The sequence below is a fragment of the Triticum aestivum genome, chromosome 2B (assembly GCF_018294505.1).
Source record: "Triticum aestivum cultivar Chinese Spring chromosome 2B, IWGSC CS RefSeq v2.1, whole genome shotgun sequence".
NCBI lineage: Eukaryota > Viridiplantae > Streptophyta > Magnoliopsida > Poales > Poaceae > Triticum > Triticum aestivum.
In genome coordinates, this window is record NC_057798.1 from 736,009,172 (window position 1) to 736,027,217 (window position 18,046).

Here is an 18,046-nt window from a genome sequence, read left to right on the forward strand (position 1 = left end):
AGCTAAAATCGAGCGAGCCAACATTGGCTCAAGATCGGCTCATTTCTCGATCGAGCTACACAAAGTGTTCAAACTCAGCTTGTTTCTTTTCGAGTAGATCTCGAGTCGAGTCAAAAAACGAGTCAATCTTGAGCGGCTCACGAGCGTCGAGCTTTTCTTGCAGCCCTAGTTAGTGCAGGTAACTAGCCAAGCTACTTGGCTCACTTTTGTTGCCTTTTGCGGGTCCTTCTGTGGGATGTTGTTGTCATTCTGGGCCTTAATGCTTGGAGGAGGGTCAGAGGCATTTCCTGCACGGGAAGAGGGGCATCTGTGGGGGTATTGGGTAGAAGTAGGCAATGTAAAAAAAACTAGGTTCTATCTCTGCTGCATCTGATTAGGCAACTAAATTTGGTCCCCTTACTCATTTCTTTTTCACTTACTGTATGTGAAGCGATACAATTTTACTTCCATTACTGCATCTTAATATGTTTTATCAATTGGTGAATGCACAACTTTAGCTCATAAACTAGATGGCAAATGCTAATTCTGATGGAGCTTTTGCCACTTATTGTTTTATGGTTGTCTAGACAGCTGATGGCATGGTTCTTTCTTGCTAATTGTCAATTCTTTTGTATAGGGTCCCTCTGCTACTTATGCTTTTCTAGACAATGAGGGTATGTAGATAGCATGTATGATTTTTACATTGTTTTGCGCAGGTTGAGATGCATTACATGATGTTTTCCTTTTACATTTATGGATATTACAGAGTCCTTTCCTTTTCCACAAGGGGCAGTAGCTGTGCCATTCGATTCGAAGGACAAAGAGTTGATCGCAAAGGGGTAGCATTCAGAATATATACACAAAAGAGTATAGAACCAAATTATATGATATAGTTGACCACTATTTCGATTAACTTCTCATGTACACAATGTTCACGAGTTGATGTATTAAGTACATTTTATTGTGTCACTTGTGTTTACTCTTTTTTTAATGCAAGTTTACAGCTACTCGGAGTTCCTAATTGAAGACTCAACTATCTTGACCTACCGATGATCTAATTTGTGACATTATTACCTTAAGAAAATATTTGCATTTAGTTTCCTTTATATATAGGGGTACAAGTTCTTACCAAATGTATTCAAATATACGGTTATTGAAAAAATGAAAATGTTTTCAACACGCGCATGGTTTTAAACGGGTCTTTGCGTCATTTGGCGCAACTGGTCATCTAGTAGTAGTAATAGTGGTCTAAGTGGTGTCGAGTGCCTTTGTTTGGTCATGTTCCTGTTTATTTTGCTAAGACTTGAGATATGTTAACTCCCCTCTCCTGCTCTTGTTTTGCACGTGTGCTGCCTGACAGTAGGGGGTGAGATATTTGGAAGTTTGGGTGTGGTTCTGTTTGTAGCTCGTACTATTGGATCCCTAATAGGGCTGCAAGGAAAGCTCGAGGCTCGTGAGCCGCTCGAGATCGATTCGTTTTTTGACTCGACTCGAGATCGACTCGAAAAGAAACAAGCTGAGTTTGAACACTTTATGTAGCTCGACCGAGAAACAAGCCGATCTTGAGCCAATGTTGGCTCGCTCGATTTTAGCTCGACAGAATATTATTATGTTAAATGATCATGCCATATATTAAATGAAAATAAGATAATTTATTACCATATATGTTGTCCATAATTTGTCTCCATTTTATTTACCAACGAACATGGAAACTGAATTAAGTGCAGAGAAGATTTGACCTAATTATGGCACGTGGTCGACTATGTGTTTAATATCTTCTATTTGCGGCAAAGATTCCCAGTATATTCACCTTAGTTTTTTTGTTTTTCATCAATCGATTTATAATTTTTACCATCTCATTTAGCTCGAAACTAGCTCAAGATCGACTCGAGATCGTTACAAGTTGAGCACGAGTCATGTTCTACAGCTCGATCATGAGCTTCACTCAGTTCGAGCTCGCTTGAATTTTCACATGAGCTGAGCTGAGCCAACTCCAACTCGCTCGAGCTCGACTCGTTTGCAGTCCTAATCCCTAATGGAAATCGGAAGGGGAAGCCTTTCTTTTCTTAAAAAAACATTCTCCTGAAAAATCATAAGTCAATAATGCTAATTTACAAAACATTCCTGACTTTTTTTTTGCTAGAAAAAACATTTCCTACTTAAACTGGAAACAGAAGACTCCGTGTGGAGCTTCACCCTATGCCGTCACTGGATCAATGGACTTGGCATCCGTCACCATTGCATCACTCGGCTTAGGAGCAGGAGCACTTGCTGCCGAGACCTCGCTGTCCCTCCCCGTGTCCCGGCTGCTGCTCGTATACGTGCCGGCGCCGGTGCCGGTGCCACTCGACAACGCCCAGCCGCTGGAGCTGCCACCGCCCGACACATAGTGGAACGGGTTCACCGGCGGCACGATGGCCATCTCCCCCTCCAGCATCCGCACCACGCTGCTCATCGTCGGCCGCGCCGAAGGCTGGAACTGCACGCACCACAGCGCCACCTTGCACATGGTCTCCGCCTTCTCCCGGTCCGCCTCCCCGATGCCGGCGGCCGCGGAGACAATGCACTCCATGTCCCCCTGCTCGTACTTGTCCCACACCCACTTGGGGAACCACTCCCGGCTCTCGTCCTCCAGCTGGGCGTCGTAGTTCCGGCGCCGCCCCAGGATCTCGAACAGCACCATGCCGAAGCTGTACACGTCGCACCTCTCCGTCGTCGGCAGTGCCATCCAGAGCTCCGGCGCCGCATAGCCCGGCGTCCCGCGCCCACCGCCCGTCAGCGACGACATGTGGGTGTTCTCGCGCTCGCCCAGCCGGGCCAGCCCGAAGTCGGCCACCTTGGGCGTGAAGTCGGCGGTGAGGAGGATGTTGGGCGGCTTGATATCGTAGTGGACGATCCTGTGCTGGCACTCCTCATGCAGGTACCGGATCCCCTTCGCGGTGCCGACGGCGATGCTGTGCAGTGTCCGCCAATCGAGCCTTTCCCTCCTCTCCTCCCCGCCGTCGCTGTCGCCGTCTCCTTCCCCATGGTGGTAGAGGTACTTCTCCAGCGAGCCATTCTCCAGGTACTCATAGACAAGCGCCTTGGTGTCCGGGTCGAAGCAGAAGCCGTAGAGCCTGACGAGGTGCACGTGGTAGGTCCGGCCGATGGTGCCGATCTCCGCCATGAACCCTTCCTGAACCTTCTTGTTCATGGACACCTTGAGCACCTTCACCGCCACGGGCAGCCCGTTGGGGAGCTCCCCCTTGTAGACCACCCCGAAGCCGCCGGAGCCGAGCTCGGTGGAGTAGTTCCCGGTGCACGACGCCAGCTGCTCGGAGCTGAACCGCATCGGCTTCTCGTTGAGTATCTCGTGCAGAAACTTCTCCACGGGGCCTATCTCGATGACCACGTCGTCCACGGCGGCGCCGTCGTCCGGAGCCGCTCTCCGGTCCCGGTTCCTTCTGCTGATCTCGTCCATGATCTTGGTCACGATCTTCTTGTGCATTTTCTTCCTCACGTGGCGGCATCGCCTGATCACGGCCATCGTTATGAACACTGCCACGGTCGCACAGACCGCCGATACTGGATGAACCGAGACAAGAACGAGTTAGCTGATGAAAAATTGATCAAGGACTAGACAGTTAAAATCTACTCATTCTGTGAGGTGCAGGTGTATGGATCTTACCAGTTGCAGTGACAGCCGCCGACATGCCTGACATGCCCGAGCTCTCAACGACTTCTTGCTTCCTGCATTACGAGTTTATGACATTGGTCAGACAAGGGTTAATAATCATTCCTGTAGTACTTCTAATAAATGGCTCAGCGGGAAGATGGTGATAACGATGGCAGGAGACTGATTGATTCGACAGGTAAAGTTGACGATACTGATTGCTGTGTAGCGTGCTCGGACTTGTAAACGGTATCTGCGTCATGGCATATGTCAGACGATTAAGAAAGAAGGCAGCAGGGCACTGATTGATATGCAACCAACCAACCATTGCTCTCCGCTTGCATACTCGGTTTGACGGTTCGATCATTTGACTAGAGCGGGTTTTACTTGCCCTAGTTTAGCCTTAGCGTGGACAGGTGGACTGTAGCTACTCTTTTTATCTCACTTATTATTATGCCCCAAAATAAAACCGGAGACGGGGAGAGAGATCCTATAATTTCGTTTCCTGAATCGATCAAAGTTACTAGCACCCAGCACCCACTCCATCAACTGCTCAAACAGAAAAGGAATCTATTCTAGACACGAAGGATGATCCGCGGATGCAAATTCAGAAAACCATAGCGGTTGCAAGAACAACTGACCGAATCAGGCGATCAAGCTTCAGACGCTTAGCGGTTGCAGATTCAGAGAAGCATAGATGAGCTCGATTGAGCAGCAGAAACTGACAGTAGGATAGCAGTTGGAGTGGCAAGATAATTGCATCCAGACAGAGCAACTTACTTGCGTCAGTGTCTTCTTTCCGCTCGATCTTCTTAGTGCACCCAGCGCTGCTGCTTGTAAAAATGAGGGTAAAGCGCTTAATTAGCACGGACGAACCTCACTGAGCGCAGCAGAGCATTGCTATGATATAATATGAGAACGATCGGTGTAAGACAATAAGTTTTGGGGAACCAGCACAACCCTCTAGGGGTGGCTTATCTCATTATATATAATGGTTGTGTTACAATAGATTGATGCCCACAACAGATTTGGGTCGGCAGAAAATTTGGAGGGATAGGATTGATGCCCACAACAGATTGATGAGGCACTATTTTGTGGAGAATCCCACATACCCCGAGTCCTACTTTCGTCGCCGGTTTAGGATGAGCACTGAGTTGTTCAGGCGCATTGCAGAGAAACTAGCGAGCCATGACCGGTTTTTTCAGCAGAGGAGGAATGCCGACGGAGAGCTCGGGCATAGCACCTTTTAGAAGGTGACAGCCGCTTTGCGTATGTTGGCATACGGTATTCCGGCTGATCTAGTTGATGACCACTTGGCCATGGGTGAGAGCCAAGCCATCATGTGTGTCAAGCGCTTCGCAGTCGGAATTGTGCAAGTGTTTAGTCCGAAGTACTTGAGAACTCCCAATGCTGAAGATGTCGCAAGGCTATTGGAGATGAACAAAGCTCGCGGGTTCCCAGATATGCTAGGCTCAATAGATTGCATGCATTGGAGTTGAAAGAATTGTCCAAAGGCATGGCATGAACAATTCACGGACAAAAAAAGGTTCTACTATAATCCTTGAAGCGGTGGCCGATCACGAGACTTGGATTTGGCATGCTTTTTTGGAATGCCTGGATCTTTGAATGACATCAACGTTGTCAATCGGTCACCACTGATAAGTAAGATTGCAAATGATGAGCTACCACCGGTGCAGTTTGTAGTTAATGGTCGTACATACAACCATGGCTACTATCTTGCGGATGGCAACTACCCAAAGTGGTCAACATTTGTGAAGCCGTTGAAAAAATCAGAAGATAAGAAATATCTTGATTTCCAAAATGCTCACACGACGACTAGAAAAGATGTGAAGAGAGCTTTTGAGATTTTGCAAGCCCAATTATGCCATGTCTTTGTTTTAAAAATGCAACAAATGTGGATGCGCGGCTGCTTGCGCGCGCTGCATTTTGGCGCACCGCTGGAGCTGTGCGCGCGCGCTGCATTTTGGCGCGGCTGCTGGAGCTAGCGCTGCGCCCCGCGTCAAAACTGGCGTTGCGCGCACCGCAAATCAGAATTTTGCGCGCCGTGTGTTGGGCGCCTGTTGGAGATGCTCTTACCGCTACGTCGCACATGTTATTGCTGGGAAGAAAACTCACCAGATTAAGGGTCAAAATGCGTTTTTAAATAGATATAGATAAGGCAAAGATCAGGATTGAGAAAGGTACTTTTTTTTCTTTTACGAAAGGACTATGCTAACGACCAGTCGACTGGTCGTTAGCGACAGATCCGCACGACCGTAACCCAGCTTCCTCTCGCGACCCGCACGCACGATTCCACCGATTTTTCTTCTTCTCTCGAAAACCGTATACGGCAATAGTAAATCGCTAGTTGTTTTTCTGGTTTTTTGGCTACACAATATGATAACAAAAGCTAGTGGTTTTTCTAGTTTTTTGGCTACACAATATGATAAGAAAATAAAAGTGCTGGAAAGGGGACTTGAACCCAGGTCTATTCACTAGAGTTTGAGCCCAATAACCAACTAAGCCACCCTTAGTTGTTGTCTATCAAATATAAACAAGGTTATTTTAACCTTTCTTTTTTTGTCATATCAGCGATAATAACTGTTTTTGCTTGGTAACTTTGGCATGACCAGCGTGATAACTATGACTTAAGCAACATGATAACTATACTATGATAAGCCTGTTAACTATAATATGAGAAGGTTAATGACTATATGATGAGAAGCACGATAACTTTAGCATGGGGTAGTGGTAACTTCACACTGGGGTATGTTTTGACAACAAGAAGTTATCGGGACATGTTTCAGTAACGTTTTTCACATGGGTAAAGAGTTATCAAATGTGTTGTATGTAAGTTACCGGTTGTCTGGTGCGTAAATTACCATGCTATTTGCACTAGGTTATCAGGGCATATTTCTAGAACTTTTCGCCCAAGGTGAAAAGTTATCAATGCGTTTATATGTAAGTTATCAGGTTAATTGTACGTAAGTTATCATCTTATTTACACAGAAATCTACCAGGGGTATATTTTAACAATTTGTTCACCTCATATGGTAAAAAAAGTGGTATTTTATTTGAACTTGTCAGGAGCCAAGTAGTGGGTGACTTGGCTAGTAGGTTAAGATCTCAATATTGAAGTCTTGAGTTCAATTATCAGCTTTATCATGATTTTTTTAGGCTATAAAACTACAAGGTCGAAACTACAATATGGAAACTAATAGCATCAAGATTTGTTTTCAACATCTTTTTCTCCCAAAATTATCAGGCCTACGATGTGTGAGTTATCAAGCTATTCGCACAAAAAATAACCAAGGGGTATTTCATCAACGTGCCTCACTCCACCCGGTCGCCAAATTTATCAAGACCTATGCACATAAGTTATCAGGTCAGCTATGTGTGAGTTACCATGATAGAAAGAAGAATTTTTATAAATCACTTCGGGTGAGCGGGGCCTTCAAGCGGCCTCAATACGCCGGGGTTGTAAATGACATACATATATTCACATAAAAGTTATCGGAGTATATTTCATCACCTCTATTGGCCAAAAAGTTATCAAGACCGGGTTGCATAAGTTATTAGGTCTCCGATGTATGAGTTATCATGCTATTCACACCAAAAAGTTCCTGGGGGATGTTTCATCAACACCCACCCCTACGCCAAAGTTATCAGGACTAAGTTATATAAGTTATCAGATCTGTGATATACGAGTTATCAGGTCTATGATGTGTGAGTTACCATGGTGTTCACACAAAAAGTTACCGAGTGGATGTTTCATCAACTCCCCCCTCACCCCCACCCCCGCATGAAAATTAATAGGGTGTTATCAACTTGAGACTCATGAAACTAGATATCATGATGATTGTACATGAGTTATTGGAGAAATCCAAAGAAAAAGAACAAGAATTTTTTTTCATTTCTTTTCTCATATAGTAATAAAAAGGTACACTCATTGTCTTTTGATAGAGAACAATCCAGAGTACTTCCGATGATGATTTCAAGAAAACTCGTGCCAACCAAATCGCAACACATGCCGTGTCCTGGTGGCTGTCAGCACCAGGATTCTACCATCAGGTCGCTGGTTCGACTCCCAGTTGCTCTTTTTTTGCGAGAATTAAAATCGGAAAGGAAAGGCAGAATGGCAGACACCGGATTCTCTCGCTAAACGCATCGTCCGGATATCTCGCTAACCACCAGTCGAATGGTCATTAGATTTCTCGTTTACGAAAATAGAACTTCTCATTCATCAATCAGGGTTGTCACATTCAAGGTTACACAAAGGGCTAGTTTCCACAGGTGCATGGCGGAGCCAAACGGCTGTGCATGGCGCCCTACCCATCTAGCAAGTTCATGGCTCACCTGATTCCCATCTCTCCTAACATGTGCTATCCCATGCTCACGTCCTAGACCCAGCAAACGCTTTGTTTCTTCCACTAGCGATGCAACCGGCGACCTATTAACTGCTGCCTCAATGATCATAGCTACGGCAGTTGCACTGCCAGTCTCCAGGATAAAAGGATCAAAGCTCCATTCATGAGAGACTAGATCGGCAACGCGGCTTGGCGCGAGGGTGCCGGTCCCAACGATGTGCCCAAGCAAGTAATGGTAAAGTTAGTAGCAAGTTAGGCTTAGCGTACATATTCAATCAGGATAACAAAATAAAAGAAAGAAGAAACAATCATATGTAATCGAAGCAAGACATCATCCATGGATACTCATATACAGGGTAAATTAAAGGATGCAATGTTCATACACATAAATATTGAGTGCAAAAGTATGAATAGACGTGCCAAAGGGGACGTGTTCACAAAAGAAGAGGGAGATCACACAATAGTTTACACGGTACATCACAGGAGCTGGTGGCATCATATATCATCTCGTACTTGCCAGAGTTAGAATAGGTGATCTGTGATGTCCATAGATGATCAACGCCATGGCCTTGGTGTGAAGAAGTCAACTGGTGCAAACACCTCATGTTGTTGCGCCTAAAGACTGTCTTTTTATGGCATGCAGCCTCTTCTACAGATGATTGCTTCTGCTCTTAAGGTTATGTGCCACCACTTTAATATTCATAAGGGTCACGTTTTTCAATGTATCCACGGCACGGGTAGGAGGAAAGCCATGTGTTATCACATTATGAAGCTGATCTGAGAAGGAGCTCATGTATCTTAGATCATCCAAGTAACCTTTGGCACTTGTTTATCATGTCAAATGCCTCATCGATCCCGAGTCTCAGATAAGCAAAAGTCTTTCTGCATTCTGCTCAGCCTGTCATAGTTTAGATCCTTCACTATAGTGTTTTTGGAGTTCTCCATGCACCTCATCGTGTTCTCATTGAGCCCAAGTTTCAGATGGCTTTGTGAAGCCCAAGATGCTCTAACAGGATATCAATCATCATTCTAACTGGATCCTTACGATGCTTGTCTCGGCCTGTGTCATGGGAAATTTCAAAATAGTTATATGATTTTTCAGAGTACTAAAGTTGACAGCAGTCCGTTTCAAAAAGAAAAAGTTGACAACAGTTGGTTTTATACCACGAAAACAAAGGTCTGAGACATGGCAATCTGAGTACTAAAGGATGGCAATCTTTGTTGTGCAAGAGTTTTATTAGACTCTTACTGTCCTGTTCTACAACTGAGACATGGTAATTGATAAAAAAATCAAATGCTACCATGAATTATAAGATAAACCAGCAGAAATTTTGAAGCCTAATAATCAGACTAAGTCACACACATGAGAAGATCACTTCATGTATTGTACAAAGAACAATAGCCTAGGAAACCGTATCAACAACCAATCGAGTTTGCAAAGAAGAAAATCCCAAGGACAGCTTGTACGCACTCATGCGCAAGCATCAATTCTGGTGTTTCCAACTTTAATGATAGGCTAATCAGAACAAGAGGCCAAGCAGTCCTGGATAATCATAGTGAGAAGTCTAATTAAACAATGTTAAGTGCAAGAGAGGGAAGGTGACTAATTAAACAGTGCCAGGAACGGCCAGAAAAAGACGATTGCACCGATGTAGTTCCTGTAGTGCTTGTATTTTGCATCAAGCAGACCAACGTTACCAAGAACGACACTAAGCACAACCTTTGGCCTGACCATCTCGTCAGTTAATGAGACGCCAAACGATTAATATAATATATTTGGAAACAGAATGTGCCAGGCTAGCCTCAAAAATAAGAATGACACAATAAGTAAAAAATCAACGGTGGCACAAGTTAATCTATGAATAGGTGGTATTTAGATCGTTTAATAAATTCATTAGGTGAATATTCATACTAAATAAGAATTAATATCACAAGTAAATCATAGTCAATAGATCTGGAGTATTATCTCTGAAAAGGGTGTTATACTGGACCAGGAGACTCGCAACAATAGACCTGCAGCTACTACTGATAATCGAGCAGCATTTTTATACACAGCCCGAAGAACAGTAAGATTCACTAAGATAAACCCTAGATTGACGCTACAGAAGTACGGAATTTATAAGAGACCGACAGCTCGTGTGTACCTTGTTCATTTGTGGCACCGTGGACAGGCTTGGGGTGCCTGGACTTACCACTCTACAATCGTGTTGTGTGTTGACTACAATTAGCAAAGGCAAGAAGGTAAACTGCAGAAGCCAAACGGCATAATACACGGCAAATCATAGAACAAGTATGGACAGGATATAAATGGCTATTCACGGGGTCTAAACAATCTGATACACAGTGGACAGCACACCAAGCATCGACAGAGTTAACAGGACTATTCTACTACAAATCACATGACAAAAATATGCTATCCCTGTCATAGATCAACGACAGGTCCAATTGCATAAATCTCGAACAAATCTAGCGCAGGCATGCTTTAGAGTCAACCAAGCAAACGGGGTCTACCTTGCTAGCCGGTGACGCCGTGGAACGGAGATCACGGTAGTTGTTCACCACATCGACGGAGAAGAGCTCCCTCCGTGCGCCTGATGCCATCGCGCGAGGAAAAGCTTGGGGTGCCTGGATGCACAGATCGACGATACTGCAAGGAAACCAGCGAGACAACCTCAAGCACCAGCAATGGCACGACGCACCAGCCAGTCAACCAAAACCACGAACAGATCCCAATCAGGATGGATCGATCAGTAAACCCTAAATAGATCCATGAAAACAACACAATACTGGATCAGCACCCGTACAACAGACCACAAACGAAAAGGCAAACAAGGAATCAAAGAACTACCTTGGCCATCTCAGAAGCCTCTCTTGTGTGCTCCCTCTCTGGTCAACTCAGAAGACAGCTCCTCCGCCGCGCCACCGATCCAGCTGTGAGACAGGCAGTGTAAGACAATAGGCTTTGGGGGGAACCGGCACAACCCTCTAGGGGTGGCCTATCACATATATATATATATATATATATATATATATATATATATATATATATATATATAATGAGGTGGTATACAACGTTACAATATACACATGTAAATACAGTCTAACACCCTCCCTCAATCTTAGCCACTTTCTAATGAATCTAGAAGGGTAAGATTGCGCCTGCAAGTCTCAAACTGTGGCAAAGGCAATGGCTTGGTGAAGATGTCAGCAAGTTGATCCTTGGAAGAAATAAACTTGATCTGTAGTTGCTTCTGAGAGACACGTTCACGCACAAAGTGATAGTCAACTTCAATGTGTTTCGTTCGGGCATGGAATACCGGATTTGCAGAAAGGTATGTAGCACTGATGTTATCACACCAAAGAACAGGAGGCTGTGATTGGGGTATACTTAACTCCTGAAGCAAGGACTGTACCCAGATGATCTCTGATGTGGCATTGGCCACAACCTTATACTCAGCCTCAGTACTGCTACGCGAGACAGTAGCCTGTTTCCGAGCACTCCAGGCAATCAGGTTAGAGCCAAAGAAGACAGCATAACCCCCCGTGGATCGCCTGTCATCCGGATTGCCAGCCCAGTCTGCATCAGAATATGCTGAAAGACAACCAGAGTCAGACGGCCGAATATGCAAACCATGAGCCACCGTGAAACGAATATAGCGCAAAATCCGCTTAACAGTAGACCAATGAGTGTCACGGGGTGACTGCAGATACTGGCAGACTCGGTTAACAGCATAGGAAATGTCTGGTCGCGTGATCGTCAAGTACTGGAGCCCACCAACAATACTCCTGTACTGTCGCATCAGAAGAAGAAAGAAGCACACCATCAACAGCATTGAGCTTATCAGTGGTAGACATGGGTGTAGTCGTCGGTTTGCACTTAAGCATCCCAGCTCGCTGCAACAAATCCAGAGAGTACTTCTTCTGCGTCATAACAAGGCCAGCAGCACGAGAAGTAACCTCCACACCAAAAAAGTAATGAAGCTTCCCAAGGTCCTTGACCGCAAAATCAGCACCAAGTGAGCGAACAAGCGCAGTAGCAGCCGACTGAGAGGAGCTGACCAAAATGATATCATCTACATAGACCAACAAGTACATAGTAACCTCAGGCCTTTGAAGAAGAAACAATGAGGAGTCAGCAGTTGATGATGCAAAACCATGAGCACGAAGAGCCATTGCAAGACGAGCATGCCAAGCACGAGGAGCCTGCTTCAGACCATAAATTGCCTTGGACAGACGACAGAGATGATCAGGGCGATCCGGATCAGAGAAACTCGGAGGCTGGCGCATGTAAACCTCCTCCGCCAAGACACCATGAAGAAAAGCATTTTGAACATCAAGCTGACGAAGAAACCAACCTCGAGTAACAGCCAGAGAGAGAAGAAGTCTGATGGTAGTAGGCTTGACCACTGGACTGAAGGTGTCTTCATAGTCAAGTCCAAAACGCTGTCGAAAACCACGAGCAACCAGACGAGCCTTATAGCGCTCAATGGACCCATCAGAATGCCTCTTCACTTTGAAAACCCATTTGGAATCAATGACATTTACCCGTGATTGTGGAGGAACAAGAGTCCATGTCTGATTGCGAAGAAGCGCTTGATACTCCTGCTCCATGGCCTCTCTCCAATGAGGAATGCGCATAGCAGCTTGATACGTGCGTGGCTCAGAGGATGGATCTGCGAGAGCAGCAGACATGCACGCCGCTAACCAAGCAACTGTGCCATCGTGACGTTGCTTAGGCTGAAAAATGCCACTCCGACTGCGCGTATGTGGACGTAGAGCAGCAGTAGGAGCCGGCGGAGGCGAAGGTGACGGAGACGTGACGGTTGCCGGAGATGCAGGAATCACCTCAGGAGAGCTCGGGACAGACGACTCCGGGCTGCATGGCGAAGACTGGCCCGACGACAGGGGCTCAGAGGCCATGGGCGAACCGAGAGTGGGCGAGGCCAGCTCCGGTGACACCGGCCCAGATGGCCTTGGCGAGGCGAGAGCAGGCGAGGCCGACCCTAGTGAGAAGGGCCCAGACACCCTGGGCGAGGCAGGGGCGGGCGAGGCCAGGCCTGGTGATGACTGCCCCGACGCCCTGGGCGAGACGGGGACCGAGGAGGCCGGCCCAGTCAGCGGGGTTGCAGGGCGCGACGATGGCGAAGGCAGCCCAGAAGCCAGAGGCGACCGGGCCAGGACGTCGATCGGCCGTGCATGAGCACGGAAACCGAGGCCATGCAGGGGCGCCATGTGCTCCTCATGCACAACAGAAGGTGCCGAGGATGAAGGCGATGGCGACGAAGAGGAAGATGGCACTTCCAGAATCTCCAAACGAGCCCCACGACCAGTGCCTGCACCATGGTTAGGCAACAATAGAGGAGAATATGCAACATCATCAAATTGGTCAGAAGCAACAGAGGATGAATGCATGACAGGTGGCTCGGTAGTGGACACAGGGAGTTTGGCAAAGGGAAAAACATGCTCATCAAACACAACATCCCGAGAGATGTAGACACGATTAGTGGGCACATGAAGACATTTGTATCCTTTATGAAGAGAGCTATAACCAAGAAAAACACACTTCTTGGAACGAAACTCGAGCTTACGCTTGTTATATGGACGGAGATGGGGCCAGCAAGCACACCCAAACACCTTGAGAAAGGTGTAGTCCGGTTGTTCATTAAGGAGAACTTCAATGGGAGTCTTCATATTTAAAACACGAGTGGGAGTACGATTGATGAGAAAACATGCAGTGGTGAAAGCATCACTCCAAAAACGAAACGAAACAGATGCATGGGCCAAAAGAGTCAGACCAGCTTCAACAATGTGACGATGCTTACGTTCTACTGAACCATTCTGCTGATGTGTATGTGGACATGCTAAACGGTGAGTGATCCCAAGCGACTGAAAGAAGGAGTTGAGGTTGCGATACTCGCCACCCCAGTCCGACTGAACATGAACAATTTTGTGCTTGAGAAGGCGTTCAACATGTTTTTGGAACTGAACAAAAATGTCAAACACATCAGATTTACGTTTGATAAGATAAAGCCAGGTAAAGCGGCTGTAAGCATCAACAAAACTGATATAGTAATTATGACCACTAACAGAAGTCTGAGCAGGACCCCATACATCTGAAAACACAAGTTCTAAAGGATGTTTCACCTCACGACTGGACTCCGAAAAAGGAAGTTGATGACTCTTCCCCTGCTGACAAGCATCACACACTGCTACATCTTTATTACTAGACACACTAGGAAGCTCATGACGACGCAAAACATGCCGGACAATAGGTGTGGCCGGGTGACCAAGACGAGCATGCCACTGTGACGGAGATACCCGAACTCCACTGAAGACGCGAGCGACGCCAGGATGCTCCAGACGATAGAGACCTTGGCAGAGCCGCCCACTAAGAAGAATGTCCCTCGTGCCCCGATCCTTAATAAAAAGATCAAAAGGATGAAATTCACAAAGCACATTATTATCACGAGTGAGTTTAGGAACTGAAAGAAGATTACGTGTCACAGATGGAACTCGAAGAACATTGCGAAGTTGAAGACTCCTATTGGCATGTCTAGTGAGAAGTGATGCTTGACCAATATGAGAGATGTGCATACCTGCTCCATTGGCGGTGTGGATCTTGTCGGAGCCATGGTAGGGTTCACGAGTGTGAAGCTTCCCCATCTCACTGGTCAGGTGCTCTGTTGCCCCAGAGTCCATGTACCAGTGGGGATCAATGGAGTAGGACTGAGTGTGTCCCTGTGGCTTCTGCGGCGGCGGACGATCAGCCATGGCGACCTGACGAGCAAAGTTGCATGTATCCTTCCCGTCATTGCCGAGACCAAGAAAACCCCGCTAGAAGCGCTTGTGATACTTCGAGGCCTAGTGCCCATCGCGACCACAAAGCTGGCACACACGTGGACCGCCAGCCCCTGGTAGCGTCGCAGTAGGAGGAGGGACCGAGGCGGGTGGTGGTGACTGCCCCGAAGGAGCCCTGGATGAAGCAGAGGAGCGACCACCCTTGGTGGCGGCGTTTGCCGAGAGGGCGCAGTTGCCCCTGGATCGGCGCGTCTCGACTCGTTGCTCAGTAAGCAGGAGGCGTGAAAAGACCTCGTGTGCTGGCATGGGCGTGGAGTTGCCCCTCTCATTGATGATCTCGACTAGGGCGTCATACTCCTCATCAAGACCATTGACAATAAACGAGTTGAACTCGGAGTCGGTGAGGGGCTGTCCAATGGAGGCCAGCGTGTCGGCGAGACTCTTGACTTTGTTGTAGAACTCAGTGGCGGTGGAGTCAAGCTTCTGACACTCCCCAAGTTGGCGACGGAGCCCAGATACACGAGCCTGCGACTGTGCCGCAAACGAGCGCTCAAGAATAGTCCATGCCTCGTGGGACGTCTTGGCGAAGACAACAAGCCCAGCAATGGCCGGAGAGAGCGACCCCTGGATGGAGGAGAGGTTCGCCTGATCCTGCCCTGTCCAGACACGGTGAGCCGGATTATAGACCGGACCGTGCACGCTGTCAACCAGCGCAGGAGGGCAAGGGAGAGAGCCGTCGACATAGCCAAGCAGATAGTGACTCCCAAGAAGCGGAAGAACCTGCGCGCGCCAGAAGATGTAATTGTCCGACGACAACTTGATGGTGATGAGATGGCCGAAGTGAAACGGCGGCGGCGGCTGCGATCCCATCGAGGAGACTGGCTGAGGTGAGACCACCGTGGAGACAGTCAGAGGGGCAGCCGGTGCGGTGACAGAGGGCGCGATGGCCGCGGTTGACGCCGCGAAGCCTGCCAGCGCGACGTCCTCCGCCACCAGCGGCGCAGTGGCCGAGGGCGCGACAGCCGCGGTTGACGGGGCGGCGGCGGTGTGGGCCACAAGCGCCTGCCCGGGCGAAGTAGCAGCCGGCGGGAGCGCGAAGAGGGAGCCGACGCTCCGTGTCCCGATCGGCGCCTGAAGGGAGGCGGCATCCAGCGGCCTCGAGAGAAGTGCCGCGAGGGAGGCCGGCAGAAAACCGGTGGCGGTGGAGCCGGACGCAGCGGCGGACGTCATAGCAGTCGGGCGACGGCGACGGCGGGCGCGGCGGCGGCGGCGGTGGCGGTAGCGGCGGCGGCGGTGGCGGCAGCGGCGGCGGCGGCGGTTTAGGGTTTTTAGGCGGAAGTGGACGTAACCTAGCGTGATACCATGTAAGACAATAGGCTTTGGGGGGAACCGGCACAACCCTCTAGGGGTGGCCTATCACATATATATATAATGAGGTGGTATACAACGTTACAATATACACATGTAAATACAGTCTAACAGGCAGAAACGTAAGAAACAATCAAAGAGAATAGGTGAAGAGGGAAGGGGAAGATTACCTAAAGAACGGCGTCAAGAGGAGGACCAACGGCAACGTCAAGATATAAGTAAATAGTGAATAGACCAACCAAACATTATATATATTGTAAGTAAAGAACTCTGATCACGTCATGCATCTACTACTCTCGGAATTGTAAGTAGCAATAGCTTGTTTGGGAAAGCATGAGAAGCATAGCCACGAACAGTAAACATTTTAGTAGTGCACCAAATTGAGAAAAGGCAAATCACAGAATAAGGAACAGCATGCCATCAGCGTCGGGTATGAGAAGGGCATGTCTTCGACCCCTCACAGATGCGACAAACATCCATTGCATAAAGGCATCAAGCTAAACGGGACATATTTGAGACCTACTTCCTTCACACATAGCCAGCTAACATATTTCTACTACATAAACTCCAGTTTCTTCCTTCCAGAAAACAATCTAGCTTCTCTGAATGGCAAATCCTTATGGCATAAAGAATAAAACTGACACGATATCTGAATAGTAGCTACAGGCTCAAGTTTGACACAGTCAAAGAAGAAAGTGGGAGGAAGAGCTAGCAATGGTGAGCTAGTTGTACCTGCTTGAACTGACCCCTCCTCTTGGAGAGGATGATGATCTGGTCATTGAGCTTCTTCCAGGCGCCGTCCTTGAAGCAGATCTCGACGATCGGCGGACTTCCTTCTGCCGGCCAGGTGGCACTACATCTCCATGCTAAGGAGCGACATGATCGCCGCGTCGAGGCTGCTGCCCTCCTGCATCAGCACAAACAAAGTATCTCTTTTATATCAGTAATACCAATAGGCAACAGGTCATGTTTCAAAGGGTTAGTATCTCTTTTATATCAGTAATACCAATAGGCAACAGGTCATGTTTCAAAGGGTTACAGGTTGACAGACATTACATCAAGGGTCACAACGCAAGTACTAGCATTTGGCAAAACAGAGAAGGCCACACACTGTAGTACTACACATGAATAAACAGCCAGGCACACAGTGATACCTCGGTAATGTTATTTGGTGGAGTAATCCTTGGGATTAATCACCAGAGCTCAGGCAAATAATTGTGATGGTAAAGGTGGATCTAAAGATTACACAAATCCTAAAACAAAACAGTGCCCTGATTTTAGCTCTCGACCATCAACTACTACACCACTTGACCGCATCGGTTGTTTTAGATGGAAGAGAATGTGTGGAGCCTATGAGAAAAAAAATCCTTCGCCAACCACATACTGCACCTCCAAATCCCCAACCAGTAAGGAATAATTTTACACTAAGGGTACCAAGACTGAATAAAATGCTTTCAGGTTCACTTGTGTGCTGATCTAATATATGGTGTTGTTCTTTGTTAAGTTTAGAAAAATAGGGATATTTAGCAGGAACAGGGGAGGTTCAGATTAAGTTCAATTTGTTGGGTCAATGACCTTTTAATGATATTCTGCTCAGATTGCATACTTGACTGCTTCATTAGACAACACAGAAACTCCATATTTAATAGTCATCGCAAATAGGAGATACATCAGATTAGTATCATGTTCTAATTAGAAAAGAAGATAAGGTTAGAGACCTCAGTAATCATATAGAATCATGGTCATAGAGGAAACAATTTGCTCAACATATATAGATACAAGAATACATAGTGAAAATACACAAAATATGATCATCTGCAAAGAAAGAATAGCCAAGAGAAAATTGATTAGCGAGAGAGAAGGCATAACTTACCTTATTAGT

General features: G+C 47.0%; 1 protein-coding gene and 1 long non-coding RNA gene across 3 annotated transcripts; both read right to left on the reverse strand.

The window, feature by feature from the left end:
* Positions 1-2,020: 2,020 nt before the first annotated feature.
* On the reverse strand, positions 2,021-4,551 carry LOC123042359 (G-type lectin S-receptor-like serine/threonine-protein kinase SD2-5). 2 transcript variants are annotated; one of them, XM_044464831.1, is made up of 3 exons: positions 4,412-4,551; positions 3,647-3,708; positions 2,021-3,543 (listed from the first exon to the last, which is right to left on the reverse strand). In XM_044464831.1, exons 2-3 carry the CDS (start codon positions 3,678-3,680, stop codon positions 2,177-2,179), a joined length of 1,401 nt encoding a protein of 466 aa, XP_044320766.1. In that variant the 5' UTR covers positions 3,681-3,708; positions 4,412-4,551; the 3' UTR covers positions 2,021-2,176. The 2 variants fall into 2 exon arrangements, with proteins under 2 accessions (XP_044320766.1, XP_044320767.1); XM_044464832.1 differs by lacking the exon at positions 4,412-4,551 and having other exon boundaries at positions 3,647-4,184.
* A 4,445-nt stretch (positions 4,552-8,996) lies between these two features.
* Positions 8,997-10,740, reverse strand: LOC123042360 (uncharacterized). Its single transcript, XR_006418763.1, has 3 exons — positions 10,510-10,740; positions 10,143-10,216; positions 8,997-9,058 (listed from the first exon to the last, which is right to left on the reverse strand). It is a non-coding gene; the product is annotated as an uncharacterized lncRNA (long non-coding RNA).
* Between the last annotated feature and the right edge of the window lie 7,306 nt (positions 10,741-18,046).

What these genes read in the sequence shown, in the direction of transcription:
- LOC123042359 (XM_044464831.1), bottom strand. Translation starts at nt 3,680, where the DNA reads ATGTCAGGCATGTCGGCGGCTGTCACTGCAACTG. An exon ending in GGCGGCTGTCACTGCAACTG is followed by an intron (nt 3,544 to 3,646) that starts GTAAGATCCATA and finishes CGGTTCATCCAG; the next exon opens with TATCGGCGGTCTGTGCGACC.